Here is a 19,572-nt window from a genome sequence, read left to right as displayed (position 1 = left end):
TACTATTTGCCGCTGATATAAACCTTTTTATATTACCAATATAATTACAAATGCTTCAGGGATATACAATATCTGTTTATTACCAATACCTTTTTATATACCTATCCCTGAGAAACCATTTGATGAATATTTTTCCAAAAAAACTACCAAAACAAAGAAGAAATAAACAGGAGCTCATAGATATTTTACACACACAAAAGTAAAAATAAGAATCATATTCGCATCAGATCAAACAGGAAAGCCAAACCTCAAAGCCTGTTATTTACGGTACTTTTAAGACCTTGTAATATGTTAAAATGACAGCTACGAGCGAGAAAACAACTGTTACATAACAAAAGGGTACGAAATAGTTGAGATAATTTTCTGTGAATCTCACATGTAGCAAGCACAAAGAAGTACATCAACAAGAAAGATTTTCATATAGAAGGCAATGAAAATGATGCATAGCCTTCTCAACTTGTGGCGCATAGCGGCCAGAGCAGTATGCAGGTGATTCAAGTCCTCTTTGAACAGCTTCACATAACTTTATGTCCTCCATCTGTAAATTGTAATCAGCAACGTTACAGAACAAGAGTGCAATGAGCGTGTGCGCGTCTGAATACATACAGGTTGAATATATACGATTATCGTGACATTGACAGAAGTTGATCTGGAAAAGCTTCCCTATTTTATTATACCTGAACTGTCTCGCTATCCTTGAGACTCTGTTCGATAAAACTCTCATCACCCTGTGAACAAAGAAGAAGAAATTGCTAAAGCAAAAGACCTGGATACAGCTGCAAATGAAAGACAGTTCATACATAATAGACAAAGACTATGTAGGAAGTCTCCATTGGCCTGCAATGTACTTTGTTGACATTGTTGGGAGATGTAAAGATCCACCAGTTAGAAATTATACCATTTAATCCACTTAAAAAATTGTCACCAATCCAAAACCTAGAACACTATAAGACTAAATCATTCTAGTAGAATATGTCAAGTTTTGATCCGACACCAAGACATAAGGATATGATTAATCTTGTTGAGAGCAAAATTTTATCAAATATGAAGATTAACAAAGGAAGTTAAACAACAGTTTGTGTCCAGCGCATTTAGGAGAGAATTGAGAAAGTGCAGTTTCACAAAGGAATCGGAGAAGCTTGCCCATCTTCTCTATACATCTTATGAGAAGCTGGAAACTGTGAGAATCCACAGACAGGTACAACTAGCATACTCCCGCCGTTTCAATTTGTTTGTCCGCTTTTGACTTGGAAGGGAGTTTAGTAAAGAAGATTTTTGGATCTTCTGGCCTTAAACTAAAGGTATGTAGAATGTACCAAAATGTCATTTAATCTTGCGGTCCTAAACATGTCGGATAAAAAGTTAGAATTAAAGAGTTGTCAAAAAAGAAAAGTGACATTCTTTTTGAAACAGACTAAAAAGGAAATTAAGACAAACAAATTGAAACGGAGTAGTATAACTTTTTCTAAGCTATTCAGACTGCAATTCCAGCAAGTTTCAGAAGTTCTTCTCTGAGACTTGCACTAAGACAAGAAGATGCATATAGGAACTAAACATGCACTATAGAAACTGAAGTTTTGATATCTCAATTTGTACTACATTTACCTTGAGAGATGAATCAAGAAAGTAGTCAAATATCACTAGACATTTCCGAGGTCCTTGAGGCAGTACAAGATTCGTGTCCATCCAAGGACCGTACCTACACTTCCCCCACAAAGTTCCAGAGTTTAGTTTTACAAGAATCGCCCGTCCTGAGGTTTATGTATATGTAAGATGCACCAACCTATTGATCATGAAATTGGGATACACGAATGCATATAAAGCTTTTGATCCAAGTCTATCAAATTCTTGGCCCTTTTCTGCACTGCCAGTTTCACATCGTTGGATGCTGACTTTCTCTAGTATCTGATTCATTATGGGTTGCATGCAACAATAGAAGTAAACGTTCACCATATATTTGAGTAATTAGAAAACAGTCATCTCAGACAAGCATAAAAGAGGAAGTTGCATAAATATAAAATCTGGAAATTGGACTAAGATGGAAAAATAAAATGACGAAGATGGTGTGGGCATACAGTGGTGGCGTATGAGTCAAGTGTCAGACCCGAAGCAAGACCTTTATGAGCATATGGTACATGATAACCACCATCCAAGTAATTGTCACAGAAGACCTGCAAGAAAATAGACTGGTTTGAAACTTTTAATTGATTCAAGTTTGAAAATTTAGCTTGAGTACAGGATCAAGTGCATATCATTATTCTAAGTAATCGATCAGATATTCAGAAAGAAGACGTCAAATACTTTTCTCAACCAGAGTTTATACAAAAATGCATACTAATAGGAGGAGAAAACATAAAAGAAGAAGCATATTTGTATATCTTTTAAAAAAAAAAAAAAAAAAAAAAAAAAAAAAACTAGGCTAAAGCCAAAAGTTAGAAAAGGACGGTTTATAACCATAATGTGAGATTTAACCTTCCAGTTACACTCAATGGTGTATTCACGTCTGCTTACGAAACTCAATGAAGAATCTACTCCACCATCAGCCAAGATTTGGGATGAACTACCCAGCCATTCAGTTCCAGCCAAGTCAAAAGCAGATTCTTGTTCAGGAAAAACTCCATTGTCAAAATTGAGAAGAATGAATAGTCCCCATATAGCCACTCTCATCGGAACTAATCCCATCTCCTATCCTTTATATAGAAACATATAGAAGACCAAATCACCCCGACATTATAAATATCGACCATGAACTGAGAATGTGATTATATAACATATATGTATCATACATTCACTTTGAAGTTCTTGATTCCTGTTATTCTAGTTGCTTTAAGAAGTGCACCATCTAATCCATATGTCCACCCCTGCAAATGAAGTAATGTAAAATGAAATATTTTACGATGACATTTCCTCTATGCCTAAAAATAAGATCACATGTTATAAGTACCAAGAGAATGTTATCTCTGGAAATATGTTGCTCGAACTCTACCAAAGCACACGTGTCGGATCCTTCAAAATACACTACATTTGGAGGATCCGACACACACCAGTGACATTTTTGAAGAATCCGAGCAACATAGCTATGGGATTCGTATAGGAGAGTAATATCTAAGTATATAAAGAAAAAAAAAGAAAAAAATAAATAGAGTGACAAGAATCAAAAACAGTTAATTCTGAATTATAGTAATTGATTGTTATGACCTTGTCTGACTTGAAGGTCACAACACCATTCATCACAAACTAAAGGAGGAATAAGCAAAAGAAATTTAAGTGATATTAAAAAGAATGAGTCATCAACTATGATATCTACTTCATTCAGTTCACACATTTGACCATCATGTAAAATTTTGAAGGAATAGGTCCTTTTTCTTTTTTAAAAAATAATAATATCATAACGCAACAGTACAAACTCATGTATGCTGGTTATACCAGCACTAGGAAGATGTACGCTGACAAAGAGATATTGGCAAGAACCCAACATGTACATTTAGTGAAAGAAGAGAAAATGACAAGACCAAGAGAAAAACTGACGGTGAAGTAAGTCATCATATGTTTTGTACTGAACACAGAAAAACTGAAATCCTCTCAAAGGATCACGAAAGCTCTAACAGAATAATAAAAAACTCACATGGTATGGACAAACAAAGCAAGAGCTTTTCCCACTTCCTGAAGCAAGAAGAGAGGCATGATGTCGACAAACATTGTGAAAAGCATGTACTTTTCCCCCATCATCTCGACATAAAACATACTCAACATTGCCCAATCTGTATTTCAAAGATTAGCTCAAGAAAACATGAACTGAGTGTTAGTTTTTCCTCTCTCTTGCATTTAAGTGAAAAGTTGGGATATGAATCACTTGCAACTAATGAATATCAATGTCTATAATCTACTGAAATTTATGACGTAACAGTACCTTCCAGTGAAATATTGCCTAGGCTCTTTGATCTGTTCAGTGTAACCTGAAATTGCAGAAGAAAGAAATGCAAGAACTTCACATTCAGAAAGCAGAATAACTCAATACTCACTTCCCAAGAATGGTAATGTCAGTAACTTTTTCACTAGTCCTGTAGTCAAAACATTACCATAATTTTGTACCCTATGATCACGGCTTTTTACCAGCAACTCTAGGCTATAGCGTATGCAGCAGGTTGAACTCACATTGAACTCTGTACGCTACACTTTAGAAATATTAGCTGTGCCTTGAAAGAGTTCCCCTAAAGATATAAGCACTTCAGTAACTTTTCTTAGTTGTCATGTAGTCAATACAATTACCACAATTTTGTTCCCTATGATCACGTTTTCTTACCAACACCTCTAGGCTACATATTGAGCAGGCCACACTCAGATATAGCTTACTACACTTTTGGAATACTAGTTGTGACTTAAAGGAGCTTCCCTAACAGTATAGGCAAATTCCTTCAAAAGTGTTCCACAAACTTTTTTCTTTTGCCATCACAGAAATACGCATACACATGGAAAAAATAGAACACACATTATAGAAAGAGAGAGGAACATATATATGAGATCTACAAGAGCTATGTTCCAAGACTGCAATCCAATAGCTATGCCAACTACTGAAAGCTCTAAACGTCCAAGCTTTAGCCATATACTACCTTATAAAGAAAAAGATTAATACTTTCTCCGTTTCAATTTGTTTGTCTTACTTTGCTTTTTAGTCCATTTAAAAAAAAAAACTCTTTTCTGTATTGGTAACTCTGTTAATTCTAACTTTTCGCGTGGCATATTTGAGACCAAGAGATTAAACAACATTTTGGTACATTCCACATATCTTTAATTTAAGACTACAAGATTCAAAAGTCATTCTTTATTTTTCTTAAACTTCGTGCCTAGTCTAAACCAAACAAATAAATTGAAACAAAGGGAGTATCAAAAGGGATAAAAAGAGGCAGTAGCTGAAATAATTCCTCTGTCCACAATAATTTGTAAAAGATATTCAGTCTGCTATTATTCCAGTTCCCAAACTAAAGCAGACCAAGAAAATAAAAAAAGAGATCTTACGCAAATAGCAGATAGATTTACTATTTACTTTTTCTATATTGATTATACACGACCAAACACATATTATATATGGATTATACACATATTATGTATCTGCTGACTATTTTTAGTTTAATCAGTGGATGATCGCTAGTCAGCTTAACTTTTCAATAAAAAAAGAACCAGGAAAATCCAGAGAAAGAACAGAAACTATCCAAAGTATTGATCTTTAACCAAAAATCCTATCTTTTAGGCCTCCTTTGGTTGGGAACAAGTTATCCCGAGGTTAGGTATTCTATGATCCTTATCCCACTCTCAATAAGGAATAACAAAACAATCTTCATATAACTGATCCCGGCATGAGTTATTCGTGATTTTATCGCAACCAAATATGGAAAAAAATATCACTACAATCTCAAGATAACTAATCCCAACTGAACGTCCAAATATGGATAAAAATATATCACTACAATCCCGAGTAAACAAATCCCAACTAAACATAGGATAAACTCATTCTAAAATAAATCTCGAAATTAGTTATTCCTTATCCCTCGTATCCAACGAACCATTAAAGAAGCATATACTAGAATAGGCACAAAGATATAATACCAACAGCTTGCCAGCCTTTGAAGAAGACATGATTGAGTTCATGTTTACTAAAAGAAGGGTCAGTATACCAAGAACTTGGTGGGGTGAGGGCTTATTCAATTGGGATTTTGAGGTCAAATTCCTGAACCAATTTTTTATTATAATCTTGAAATGAACATGAATCTTTTTTATATGAAGGATTATGCTTTGTGGCTTTTAGAGAACAAGTGAAAATTTGAATCTTTAGAGGAGTTAAAGGACAACATAAGTTTGTTATCCCACCCTCAGTATGGAATAAAAATAACAGAATAATCCTGAGATAACTAATCCCGGCGTAAGTATTCACAATTTATCACAACCAAATATGGATAAGCTCATTCTAAAATTAATATCGGAATTAGTTAGCCCTTATCCCTCGTATCCAACAAGCCCTTGAAGAAGCATATACCAAAATAGTAAGCAAAAAAAGGTGCAAAGATGTAATGTAAACAGCTTGCTAGCCTTTGAGGAAGACATGATTAAGTTCATGTTTATAAGAAGAAGGGTCAGCGTACCAACAACTTGGTGGGGTTATGGCTTCTTCAATAGGGATTTTGGGATAAGTTCTTGAATTAATTTTTGAGTATAATCTTGAAAGGAAGATAAGATTTTAAATGAAGTACTATGCTTTATGGGTATTAAAGAACAAGTTATCCGAGACTAGTTATTTCACGATTGTTATCCCACTCTAAATATAAAATAAAAATATCACTACAATCTCGAGATAACTAATTTCAAAGGATAAACTCATTCTAAAATTAATTCTGATATTAGTTATGCCTTATCCATCTAACAAATGAGCCCTTAAGAAAGCATATACTAAAATAGTAAGCAAAAAGGTGCAAAGATGGTAATACCAACAGCTTGCCAGCCTTTGAAGAGGACATGATTGAGTTCGTGTGAATAAAAAGAAGAGTCAGTGTACCAAGAACTTGGTGGGGTTATGGCTTCTTCAATTGGGATTTTGGGAACAAATTCTTGAACCAATTTTTTATTATAATCTTGAAATGAACATGAGACTTTTTGAAATGAAGGATTATGCTTTATGGGTATCAAAGAACAAGTGGAAATTTGAGTATTTATAGGAGTTAAAGAAGTACATAATTTGGGATTCTTGAATTGATGGAAGGAAGTGAGTTTGTGTAGTACTTCCATGGTATCTTTTGGGTACTTTTAATGTTTTGAATGTCTTTTAGATTTTATGTACTTTACTTCTGTATTTGCCGGCCAAGCAGATTCCACATTTTAGCTAATGATTGATTCCATGGTTTGCGTGTTCCCTAACAAATGTGAGATATTATTATCCTACTCGATTACAAAATAATTGACATTTAACTTTTTTTTTTTTTAAAAAAATATTTATTACAGATTTATTTTGTGAAATTAATTTTATTAATTATAGTTTATAAATATAATTTTAAGTATATATATTTTATTTGATTATTTAATGATTATAGTAATATAAAAGAAACATACTTTCCTTATTTTTTTTTATTTGCTTCATTTGAATTGTGGTTAGAATTCCTAAATACTTTCTCATTTAATTTTTTAAAAATTATTTAAACTAAAGCTTCGTATTATACCATTGTTTAATAAATGTAATCATTATTAATTTGAAAAAAGATATAAAATTTAATAAGGGATATATTAGTAAACTTGCTTTAAATTTTATTGAAGTGAGGGATTTATTAAGGGTGTGGCCAATTCAAATGGAGCAAATAAACAGAAATGAAGAGAGTAATAAAATCTTCTTGATTTTATAAAAGAAACAATTAAATTAAAACAAAATTTTTGAAACTACCACATGTCAAAATAGTTGCCAGGTTTAGATTTTGCAACTCTTAGGCAAAAATTAATTAGGAGAGTAATTTGATTAATATATCTCTTATTAATTCTTTAATCGTTATCGATTACTTGCTTCTTAATTTTAAAATAATTAATGTTAAGGATAAAGTTGTAAAAAAATAATTAATGTTCTCTTGATCTCTTAAATTGACAATTACTTTGAAGCAATTATTTTTTAGTAAACATGTCAGCTATTTTGAGAAGGAGAGATTGCATTTTAGTCCCATTTGATTATAGATTTTAAAATTGAAATTTGAAATTTAAAAATTTTAATTTTTTGAATTTGTGATTTTAGGGGTTAAGTTGTGTTTGGATGTATTGTTTTGAAAAAAAATAATAATTAAAATTTGTGGGTAAAAGTCTCAAAAATTTAAAAGCCGATTTGAGCTAGTTTATAAAAATGTGAAAATATTTGAAGAATAAATCCAATCAAATTCCATAGACAATCAAATATTTAAATATAAATTTTCGAAAACTACTTTAAAAATCTATCAAATATTAGCTTGATCTTTTTGAGAACTTACAGTTTGAAATTAAAATGTGGGATTACTTAATAATAATATATATAAGTAATCCCGCATTTATATATATATATATATATATATATAAGTTTAGATATATATATAAGTAATCCCGCATTTACTAAAAGTTTTTGCTTTAAATAAAATCATCTTTTTACTAGTTTTCCTAATATTTAAGAGTTGAAAATTAATTAAATATATTTATGGTGAAATCTTTCCTTATTAAAACTCATTAGAATTAATGACAACTAATATTTTTTTCATTAGTTTAAAAATTCTAAATCAACTAAATATAATTTTAAGAAGATTTGAAAAATCTAAAAAAACATAGATTTAGTACAGTGTCTTGGGGTTTTGAGCTAAAAGTGACAAAAGAGTTTGAAAATGAGGTGTAGGTGACACAAGTCTTAATAATTGAGTGGATATAATAATTACTTTATTATAGATTAAGAAAGTTGGATAAGTTTGAGAATAACCCACAAGTTTTTAAATTTATACTTTGATCCAAATGTTTACCTAATATAACGAAAAACGAAGGGAAAAAGGCACGTTTCTCTCTCTTCTCATTCATTGTTATTTTCTCTCTTAGCAATTTGTGTTGTTCGTTGTTATTGCTGCGTTATTCATCATCTTCTGCATCATTACCATTATCTTCTGCTTCATTCTCATCTTCATCATCTTCATCTTCTTCTTATTGACCATTGTTGTTGTTGTTACCGCTATTGCTGCTATTTAACCAATTTCTTAGGTCGAATTTTATTTTGTACATCATTTTCCACTTTGACATTACTTCATAGGAGACTTTGGTAAGTCAAATTATGATTTTTAGTTGAATTTGTCATCTGGGTAACTGCTATTGTGCTATTTTTTCAACAATAGCACACAAACATGAATGCAATATAAGAGTCATCTATTTAAACAGATCAATCATCTGTTGCGACAGATGAGACATTTGTTTCAACGGAAGACTTATATATTGGATTCATGTTTATGGTTCTATAGTGCCGTAACATGAATCGAACAAATGGGTCTGTGGGCGATTTAATTTTATTAAATTTAAGTCCGTACAAAATTCGGACTATATTAAATTCAAAATATATTAGTCCCAAATAAATATTGCGGATTAATATAATTGGATTAATTATTTAAGTCCAAACATATATGGGTTTAATTAAAGTCCAATTTTTTATTGGGCTAGCCCATTGATTTGGGCTACAAATGATGAACCCACTTTAATAAGCCCAAGATATTGTCATATTCTAGAGGCCCAAAAGAGTGCCACGTGTCAAATGACGTGGCATGCCAAGTCAAGTAAAGGAGCCAATAGGACCGTGCCACATGTCAAACTGATGTAGCAGACCCATGAAATAAAAGTCCATAAAAAGGCGCCACATCACTTAAATCTGATTGGTCAAAGGAACTCCACTTTCATCATGACTCTTTTCTTTCCACAACTATAAATAGAGGTCTCATAATTCAGAAAAGGACCCCTAGAACTCTAACAAGTTGCAAGAGAAAGCTTGTGGATCAAACTGTGCAATTTCTCTAAAAAGCTCAAGCAGTCAAAGCAAGTTCATCAAGATTCAAGATCAAGACCGTAATATTCAAGAACAAGCTCAAAAGCCCTTGAATTTAAGAACAAGTCAAGATCAAGTCTCTCAAGTCCATCAAATCAAGTTCAAATTCAAGATCAAGCTTCAAGCCCTTGAATTTATATTTGAAAAGGCGAATCAGAGGATTCATAGAGATTGTAACACTCATACTAAAATCAATAAAATTGATTGTTGCAATATTTTCTTGTCTCGAATTATTTATTTTCGGCCTCAAAAATTTTACTGTCCAACAAATTATGGCACGCTCAGTGGGACAATCTCTACCTCTTATCTCAACTATTCCAACTACCAAGTTCAACAACACTAAAATGACTTCCAAGAAGGTCAACTCTCAATTAAGTGCTTCCAAGGCTATTGACTCAAAGTTCTCTGCTGAAGTAGAAAGTATCCTTGATGTTACTTTTGAAAGCTTAGGAGCTGTTACAAGGACCAAAGCAGGCTTGCTAGGACAACAAACACATCTAGTGTCATCCGCACCAACTCCAGTTGTTGGATCTTCAACCCCAAAGGGAATGAAATCCAATACAAATACTTCGAAAGGAGAAAGCAGTGTCGCAGAATCGCTTAAGAAGAATCTAGCTCTACTTGAGCATTCCAGTTCCAAATACTCTGGCGCGAAGAACGGTGGTTATTCAAGCAACTCTTTATCTCCGACTACACTGCATAAGTTGAACACTTCAAAGATCAACTTATGCGATAATTCGTGTTACTCTCCAATATCGTGTTACTCTCCAATATCTCCAGTGATTATGCAAGTGATGGTAACTGATGCCTCGTCTATGGAGGATCAGCTTGCGAATTTGGCAAAGACAATTGATAGCCTAACCAAATATGTTCAGAATTAAGATGCTCGAATTGATAAGATAGTGAATAGGGTGAGAGGTCTGATAGACGGAGAGTCTAGCCATGAACCTGAAAAATCTCCAGAGGTTCATGAGATAGAAAATCCTGTGAAACAAACACCACCGACTAAAGAGGTACAAGTTTCTTCTGAAGGAATGATCCTAATTGGGAAATTGAGTGAATTCATTGAAGGGACCCTGAAAGACAAGTATGATGTTGTTGCTAAGTCTTCCCTTGCTTATGCCAAGCCTTACACGGCAAGGATTGATAGTCTCAAAATGCTTGTCGGCTATCAACCCCCCAAATTTCAACAATTTGAGGGCAAAGGGAACCTAAAATAGCATGTCGCATACTTCGTTGAGATATGTAACAATGCTGGAACTTACGGTAAATATCTTGTCAAATAGTTCGTTCGTTCCCTAAAGGGAAATTCCTTTGATTGGTATACGGATCTCAATCCTAACTCCATTGATAGTTGGGAACAATTGGAGCATGAGTTCCTGAATCGCTTTTACAGGCATATAGTGAGCATGGTATAGCTCACAAATACTCGGCAAAGAAAGGATAAGACAGTCATCGACTTTATCAATTGATGGAGAAATAAAAGCCTAAACTGCAAAGATAGGCTCAGTGAAGCTTCTGCAATAGAGATGTGTGTCCAAGGAGTGCACTGGAGGATTCTCTACATCTTGTAAGGAATTAAACCAAAATCCTTTAAAGAGCTAGCTACTCGTGCTCACGACATAGAGTTGAGCATGTCTTCTGCTGGAAAGGAAGGAGCACCTATCCATGACCTTTGAAGGGGAAAGGATAAGCAAGAACCCAAAAGATGGGGTAAGTTTGTCCCTAAAAATGATAACAAAGAATCCAAGAATGTCGACGTGTCTCCCGTGAAGGTCACCACAAAGGTGAGCAAGAAGCAAAGTGTGAAAAAAACTTCTGGAACAGGTCCAAATCAGAAAACTTTAAAGGAGAAGCAATAAAAGAAATATCCCTTCCTTGATTCTGATGTTGCTGAGATTTTCGATGAACTCCTTCAGCATAAACTCATTGAACTCCTAGAGATGAAACGTCTCAATAAAGCTGGAAGGACCAATGATCCTAATTATGCAAATATCATAGGCTCATAAGTCACCCTCTGGAAAAATGCTTTGTCTTTAAAGATAAAGTCATGTAAATGGAAAAAGAGAAGAAGATCTTCTTCGACGATGAGATGGCCAGCTTTTATCAAATATCCATCACTTTTGGCTCACTCGACCCAGTCCAACTATATATCGGAGAGCATAATGAGAAAATATTAGAGCCCGACATGTCTTTCATTAACTAAGACGATGATGAAGGTTGGACTCTGGTGACCAGATATAGACACAAAAAGACAAGTCAATGAAAGAAGATGTACGAGCAGCCAACGGAAAGAAGAATGATGAAGAGAACAAGGAAATAGAAGTTGGTTGAACTTCTAAAGAAGACAAGGGTGATGGAGCTTCACCACCAGAAATCTCGACATCTGGTGAATTTAGAGGAATTCTTACCGAGTTGGTTCCACAGAAAGTCTGTCCAAGTCAACCTTGAGGCATCTTGTTTTAATACTGCTAAAGAGGGGGAAAAGGGTGAAAATATACCCATAGAAGTTCCTTCATCTGCTGAATCACTCGTTGAACCTCTTGTCCAAGAGGTACATGTATGCGATACAAAAATCATATTCATAAATAACGATATTCTACTTGGTGATGCCCTACATAATCGTCCCTTATACATGGTAGGCTAGATTCAAGGAAAAAAGATCAATAGAATCTTGATAGATGGGGGATCTGGAGTCAATATCTTTCCTATTCGTACGATGAAAGAACTTAGCAGCACTACTAAAAAACTGGATGAGAGTCGTATAATGATCCAAGGATTCAACCAAGAAGTCCAGAGGGCCATGGGATGTATCAAGTTGGGGATCGTATGGATGATTTTCAATCAAACCCATTGATGTATGTAATTGATACCAAAACTTGATACAACATATTACTTGGTAGGCCTTGGGGGCACGAGAACAAAATTATCTCGTTCTCTTACTATCAATACTTGAAGTACCTCGAAGGTGAAGTAGAAAAAAAAATAGTTGCTGATGATAAGCCATTCACTGAAGCTGAGCTATATTTTGCCGATGCAAAATTCTACTTAAAGAAGCATGTTATGGATGAGAAAAGGGTTGAAGATGTCACTAAGACTAAGTGTGATGATCTTGCATCTAAGAAGGTCGCGGTGACTATCCAAAAATTTGCCACCAAGAAGCCTCTCTCCACTTCAAATAAAAAAAGTGTCGCTTCTACGAAAAAGAAGGCAACTCCCATTCTTCTCTATGTACCGAAGTTAATAAAAGAGAAAGATCACCCATCGAATTCCTAAGATAATGTGCTAAAGGGGCTAACTTTACCTATCAGGAAGATTGATGCAGTAAATCTATCCTTAAGACTTCTTGAAGAGTCTGTGGCTCAAAATCTGCCACAAGATATGTCACTCCCTACGAAGTGTACAAAAGAAGGCTTTGACCTAAATGCATATAAGCTATTTATAAAGGCTGGATACAATCCAAATGAGCTATCAAGGTTGGGCAAACTTCCGTTGGAAGGTACAACTAGGCAGGAACGCGAAGGCCCTGGATATACATAACCACCTCCAAGTCGCATCTCCATAAGGAGGGCGGTTAGCAGCTACATCACTGTAGAAGAAGAGTCTACTGCATCCAACAATAGGGCTTCTGTCTTTGACTAACTTAGAGAATTAACTGCAAGAACTTCTATGTTCAAAAGGTTAGGACCTATAAATAAGAGAAAAAGCAACAATTGTAAGAGGATCTGTCAAAGCACGATGATGCACTCTTCACTTAAAATACAAAAAGATTTCCAAAGTTTGATTTCTTCTAGAATGAAGCGACAGATGAAACTGGTAGTTTCATGTAATGGGGTTCTAAAAGCAAAGGTGCATACTGTGGTTTATACCAAGAAATGCAAAGAAGATGAAGAGAGTGTTGGCTCCTCATATCATATTACGACCCAGAACGAGAAAGATGTCTCATCGCAAATAAAGGTTGATGAAAAGATAGAAGATGCCTTTTGGTGTTATCATATATCCATCAATGAAGATGATCCTCAAGAGGAAGAAGATGCTGGAGATGCTCCATTTCAACTTGAAGAAGGAGTAAAGGCCACAATCGATCCTTTGAAGAAAGTTAATCTTGGAACCGATGAAGACCCAAGACCAACTTACCTGAGCATGTTTCTAGAAGTAGAGGAAAAAATTGCTTATATAGACATACTCAAGAATATATGGATGTCTTTACCTGCAGCTATAAGAAAATGTCAGGCTTAGATCCAAAAGTAGCAGTTCATCAGTTGGTGGTTAAGAATGGTGTCCGTCCTGTTAAGCAAGACCAAAGATGCTTTAGGCTGGAGTTGGTTCCTCTAATTGAAAATAAAGTTAACAAACTCATTGAAGCGGGCTTTATTCGTGAATTCAAATATCCCACATGGATTTCAAGTATTGTTCCAGTACGAAAGAAGAATGACCAAATTTGAGTTTGGGTCGACTTTTGGGATCTCAACAACGCCTGCCCTAAGGATGACTTTCTAATCCCCATACCAGAGTTGATGATTGATTCCACCACTATTTATGAGGCAATGTCCTTCATGGATGGTTCATCCGGCTACAATAAAATCTGTATGGCACGCCAAAGGATGAAGAACTCACTGCATTTTATATGCCCAAAGGTATTTATTGCTATAAGGTGATGTTTTTTAGTTTAAAGAACGCTGGCACCACTTATCAAAGGGCTATGCAGAACATCTTTGATAGCTTGCTCTATAAAAATGTTGAATGCTATGTGGATGATTTAGTGGTGAAGTCAAGAAAGAGAGATAACCACTTAAAAGACCTAAGAATGGTATTCGAGTTACTTCAAAGATATCAACTTAGGATGAATCCATTAAAGTGTTCCTTTGGAGTTACTTTCGAAAAATTTCTTGGCTTCATTGTGAGACACCGAGGAATTAAAATTGATCAAGCCAAGGTCGATGTAATTTTAAAAATGCCCGAACCTTGAAATATTCATGAGTTAAAAAGCTTTCAAGGAAGTCTAGCATATTTAAAGAGGTTCATCTCAAACCTGGTCGGAAAATGTCAACTATTTAGTCTTCTCATGAAGAAAGATACTCCCTTCGAATGGGACCAAGCTTGTAGTAACACCTTTAAGAGTATTAAATCATAGTTAATGAAGCCACCAGTTCTTGTGGCACCCATACCTGGAAAACCATTGATACTCTACATCGCGGAACAAGAGAGGTCAGTTGGAGCACTACTGGCTTAACAAAATAGTGAAGGCAAAGAAAACTCTCTTTACTATTTGAGCAGAATGATGACTTCGAATGAGCTAAAGTATTCTCCAATTAAAAAGTTATGTTTGGCATTGGCCTTCTCAATTCAAAAGATGAAATACTACTTTTAAGCTCATGTTGTCCATCTTGTGTCTAGGGCAAATCTCATCAAGTTTGTAATGTTGAAACCATTCCTTAGTTATCGACTTGTAAGATGGTACCTTCAATTTTAGCAGTTTGAAATTGTGTACATTCCCCAAAAGGTTGTAAAGGGACAAACACTGGCTGACTTCTTGGCAGACCACCCGATACCTGATGATTGGAAACTGACCGATGAACTTCCTGATGAAGATACAATAGTATTTAAAGCCAGACCCCTATGGAAGATGTACTTTGATGGTGCCGCATATCAAGATGGAGCTAGTGCCAGTGTGGTGTTCGTCACTCCACAAGAAGAGGTCATCCCATAATCTTTTACCCTAACAAATTGTTGCTCTAATAATGTTTCCGAATATCAAGCTTTAATACTAGGACTTGAGTTGGCAGTTGACATAAAACAACTGCAATTACAAGTATTTGGTGACTCCCAATTGGTGATCAAGCAGCTTTTGGGAAACTATGAAGTCAGAAAGCCTGAGCTATGACCATATCATGATTATACGCAGAAGTTGATGGGGTAGATTGGAGGAGTAAACCTCCAACATGTGCCAAGGAGAGAAAATAAGCAAGTTGATGCCCTAGCTGCTTTGGCCTCAACCCTGACTCTTCCAAATCAGACCCAAGTTACTGTTCGCTAAGAATGGGTAGTACCACCATCAGATGAGGATGTAGAAAATAAGGTTGAATACCTCGTTGCTGTGTCTGAAGCTATAAAAGAAGATTGGCTACAACCTATCATTGATTACTTATGTTATGGGATACTTCCAAAAGATCCAAGGAGAAAAACTGACATTCATCGTCGTGTATCTCGCTTCCTTTACTACAAAGACACACTGTACAGAAGATCATTTGAAGGAGTACTCTTACGGTGTTTGGGAGAGGAAGAAGCAATTCAAGCTTTGCAAGAAGCATACTCGGGAGTTTGTGGATCATATCAGTCTGGACCAAAGCTCCATTTTCACATTAAAAAGATGGGATATTATTGGCCAACGATGGTGAAAAATTGCTTGGACTATGCTAGAAGATGCAAAGCTTGTCAATTCTATGAAAATTTCATACATCAACCTCTAGAGGTACTACACCTAACTGTCGCATCTTGGCCATTCAATGCTTGGGGAATGGATGTTGTTGGTTCACTACCAAAATCTTCTGGTGGACACTTATACATCTTGGCCGCGACAGATTACTTCTCAAAATGGACTGAAGCTGTTGCTCTCAAGGAAGTAAATAAAGAAAATGTCGCAAACTTCATCTAAGTGAATATTATCTACCGCTTTGGACTTTCTCAGTACATAATAACTGACAATGAAAAGCCATTTGATAACAAGATGATGAGCTAAATCTGTGACCTCTTTGGTTTCAAGCAATGCAAATCTTCTATGTTCCGCACTTCCGCCAATGGTCTAGCTGAAGTATTCAATAAGACTTTATGCAACTTGTTGAAGAAAGTTGTCTCTAAATCTAAATGAGACTGGCATAAGAGAATGAAAGATGCTTTATGGGCGTATAGGATAACTTATTATACACCAACGCAAGAAACCTTATACTCACTTGATTTGGAGTTGAAGTAGTCCTACCACTTGAGCTTTAAATACCTTCTTTGAGACTGACTATTCAAGAAGGGCTCATTGATGAAGAAAATACTAAGTTGCGTCTTACGGAGTTAGAAGTTCTTGATGAGAAGAGGCTGAAGGCTCAACAAAATCTTGAATGTTATCAAGCCCGGCTATCTCGTTCCTTCAACAAAAGAGTTCGTTTGAGGTGCTTTCAAGTTGGAGATCAAGTTCTTGCACTAAGAAGGCCCATTATCATTTCTCATAAGTCTGGGGAAAAATTCACCCCAAAGTGGGATGGACCATATGTCATACAAGAGGCATATTCAAGTGGTGCTTACAAGTTGTCGATGCAGATGGTGTGAGGGTTGACCCCATCTATGCCAAGTTCTTGAAGAAGTACTATCCTTGAAGGAAGATAACACTCCTTAAGGCACGAGTATAAACTGCATGTACACTCCTTAAGGCATGAGTATAAACTGCATGTACACTCCTTAAGGCACGAGTATAAACTGCATGTATACTCCTTAAGGCATGAGCATAAACTGTATGTACACTCCTTAAGGCACGAGTATAAACTGTATCTATACTCCTTAAGTCATGAGTATAAACTGCATGTACACTCCTTAAGGTACGAGTATGAACTGCATGTTTACTCCTGGCCCGCAAGAGTATCAACTGTGAACGGCTAAAAAAAAATTAAATAAATGTCCGTTAGGTTGTAAACCTCGAAAGAGGTGGCCTAGGCAAAACTTAGGACACACACAAAAAAAAAACACTCATCCAGAACTACGTTATGACTTGATCCTTTTTACTGAGGTACGTAGGCGCTTGGAATTTTATTCTGAGTTCAGTTGCATGAGTGTCAAAAAAAATTATGTTTATGCAGTATCTACCATATGGATACCAAGTATGAAACTATTCTATTCAAATTTTGGACTTACACCAAATATTTGTGACTCAATGGGGTCAACCCGTCGAAAAGAAAAAGAGTTCCTTTAATGGAATTTGGAATGCTAAAGTTCTCCTAGCATATAACTAAATGGATATCAAAATTTTAATTCCTTAAGGTGAACAAAATCTTTGCACCTTAAGCTGTCCTCTCACGAGTTTATCCTTAAAGGATATCGAAATTTCCATGCCTTAAGGTGGATAAAATTTGTCCCTTTACACCTTAAGCTGGCCTCTAACGAGTTTATCTTTAGAAGGATCTCAAAATTTGCATGCCTTCAGGTGGACAAAATTTGTTCGTTTTCACCTTAAGCGGGCCTCTAACGAGTTTATCCTTAAAGGATATTGAAATTTTCATACCTTAAGGTGGACAAGATTTGTCCCTTTGCACCTTAAGCTGACCTCTTACGGGTTTATCCTTAAAGGATATCAAAATTTCCATGCCTTAAAGGTAGAAAAGATTGTCCCTTTGCACCTTAAGTTGGCCTCTCGCGGGTTTATCGTTAAAAGCATCTCAAAATTTTCATGCCTTAAGGTAGACAAATTTGTCCTTTTACACCTTAAGATGACATTCTGATGGATTTTTTATGTAAAGGGACCATCTTGAAGTTAAATTGGTCGGTCTTAGAGTGTACGGAGGCGAAGTTAAACTCTCGCACCCTAAGCCGATTGTTGCAAAACCAGCGTCGGCAAAACCAGCGTCTTGAAATCAAATTGGTCAGTCTTAGAGTGTATGGAGGCGAAGTTAAACTCTCGCACCCTAAGCCGATTGTTGCAAAGCCACCATCTTGAAGTCAAATTGATCGGTCTTAGAGTGTACGGAGGCGAAGTTAAACTCTCGCACCCTAAGCCAATTGTTGCAAAACCAGCGTCTTGAAATCAAATTGGTCGGTCTTAAAGTGTACGGAGGCGAAGTTAAACTCTCGTACCCTAAGCTGATTGTTGCAAAACCAGCGTCTTGAAATCAAATTGGTCGGTCTTAGAGTGTACGGAGATGAAGTTAAACTCTCGCACCCTAAGCCGATTTTGCATATTGCTATTTATTTCAACCCTAAAAAAAAGAGAAAAAGAAAAAAAAAGAGAAAAAAGAATACCTCGTGTGTTGGTTGAACTTGAAGCCACAATTGAGCTCTCAAAATATGCCATGAGAATAACAATCTCACGGGTATTTATAATACACAGTAGGGCGGCAACTGATGTATCTCCTAGACAAACTTGGATTCGTATGTTTGTGGGTTGGTTCCTAAATGGATCAAAATTGTGAGAGCATCGAAGAATAAATATATGTTCCTAAATCTAATTGGTTTAAGATACTGTGAGAGGCGGCGTTGATTTAAAAAGAAAAAAGGGACTAAACAAACCATGTAAATCTATATAGGGAAACATGCATTATGGGATAAGAAAATGGCAAGAAAATAGCCTGGCCATTTACATTTTTACTTTACAAAGTAAGTGGACCAATATAATAGTAATAATTATGTTATAATTATTTTGGTACGTGTTTTATGCATTATACTTGTTCTAACAGTGCTAGTGCATAACAACAAGCACCATTGAAATTTTGCATATTATTATTAAAAAGAAAAAAAAAAATCAGTTGATACTTCGGGCCTAATCTTCAAAAAAATCTCGACAAGTCTTGAAGTAGGGGTATTTGTGGGCGATTCAATTTTATTAAATTTAAATTCGTACAAAATTTGGATTATATTAAATTCAAAATATATTAATCCCAAATAAATATTGCAGATTAATATAATTGGATTAATTATTTAAGTCCAAACATATATGGATTTAATTAAAGTCCAATTTTTTATTGGGCTAGCCCATTGATTTGGACTACAATTGATGAGCCCACTTTAATAAGTCCAAGATATTGTCATATTCTAAAGGCCCAAAGGAGTGCCGCGTGTCAATTGACGTAGCATTCCAAGTCAAGTGAAGGAGCCAATAGGACCGTGCCACATGTCAAACTGATGTAGCAGACCCATAAAATAAAAGCCCATAAAAGGCACCATATCACTTAAATCTGATTGGTCAAAGGAACTCCACTTTCATCATGACTCTTCCCTTTCCACAACTATAAATAGTGGTCTCATAATTTAGA

General features: G+C 35.4%; 1 protein-coding gene across 2 annotated transcripts; it reads right to left on the bottom strand.

Annotated features, from left to right (window-relative positions):
- Window positions 1-200: 200 nt before the first annotated feature.
- On the bottom strand, window positions 201-6,893 carry LOC107855640 (choline monooxygenase, chloroplastic). 2 transcript variants are annotated; one of them, XM_016700660.2, is made up of 10 exons: window positions 6,480-6,893; window positions 3,911-3,956; window positions 3,626-3,761; window positions 2,787-2,861; window positions 2,455-2,685; window positions 2,076-2,171; window positions 1,784-1,905; window positions 1,606-1,699; window positions 678-728; window positions 201-538 (listed from the first exon to the last, which is right to left on the bottom strand). In XM_016700660.2, the coding sequence occupies exons 1-10, from the start codon at window positions 6,775-6,777 to the stop codon at window positions 401-403; spliced, it is 1,287 nt and encodes a 428-aa protein (XP_016556146.2). In that variant the 5' UTR covers window positions 6,778-6,893; the 3' UTR covers window positions 201-400. The 2 variants fall into 2 exon arrangements, with proteins under 2 accessions (XP_016556146.2, XP_016556147.2); XM_016700661.2 differs by having other exon boundaries at window positions 2,473-2,685; window positions 6,480-6,892.
- Window positions 6,894-19,572: the final 12,679 nt, after the last annotated feature.

Source organism: Capsicum annuum, chromosome 7, assembly GCF_002878395.1.
Source record: "Capsicum annuum cultivar UCD-10X-F1 chromosome 7, UCD10Xv1.1, whole genome shotgun sequence".
Taxonomy (NCBI): Eukaryota; Viridiplantae; Streptophyta; class Magnoliopsida; order Solanales; family Solanaceae; genus Capsicum; species Capsicum annuum.
Note: the sequence above shows the minus strand (reverse complement) of the source record. Positions and strands in the feature narration are given on the sequence as shown.

Coding starts and splice junctions, on each gene's coding strand:
- LOC107855640 (XM_016700660.2), bottom strand. CDS start 6,777: ATGGAAGTACTACACAAACTCACTTCCTTCCATCAATTCAAGAATCCC. Junction 2,862..3,625: donor GCTTTGTTTGTCCATACCAT/GTGAGTTTTTTA, acceptor CTTCATTTGCAG/GGGTGGACATATGGATTAGA. Junction 1,906..2,075: donor TTGACTCATACGCCACCACT/GTATGCCCACAC, acceptor ATAATGAATCAG/ATACTAGAGAAAGTCAGCAT.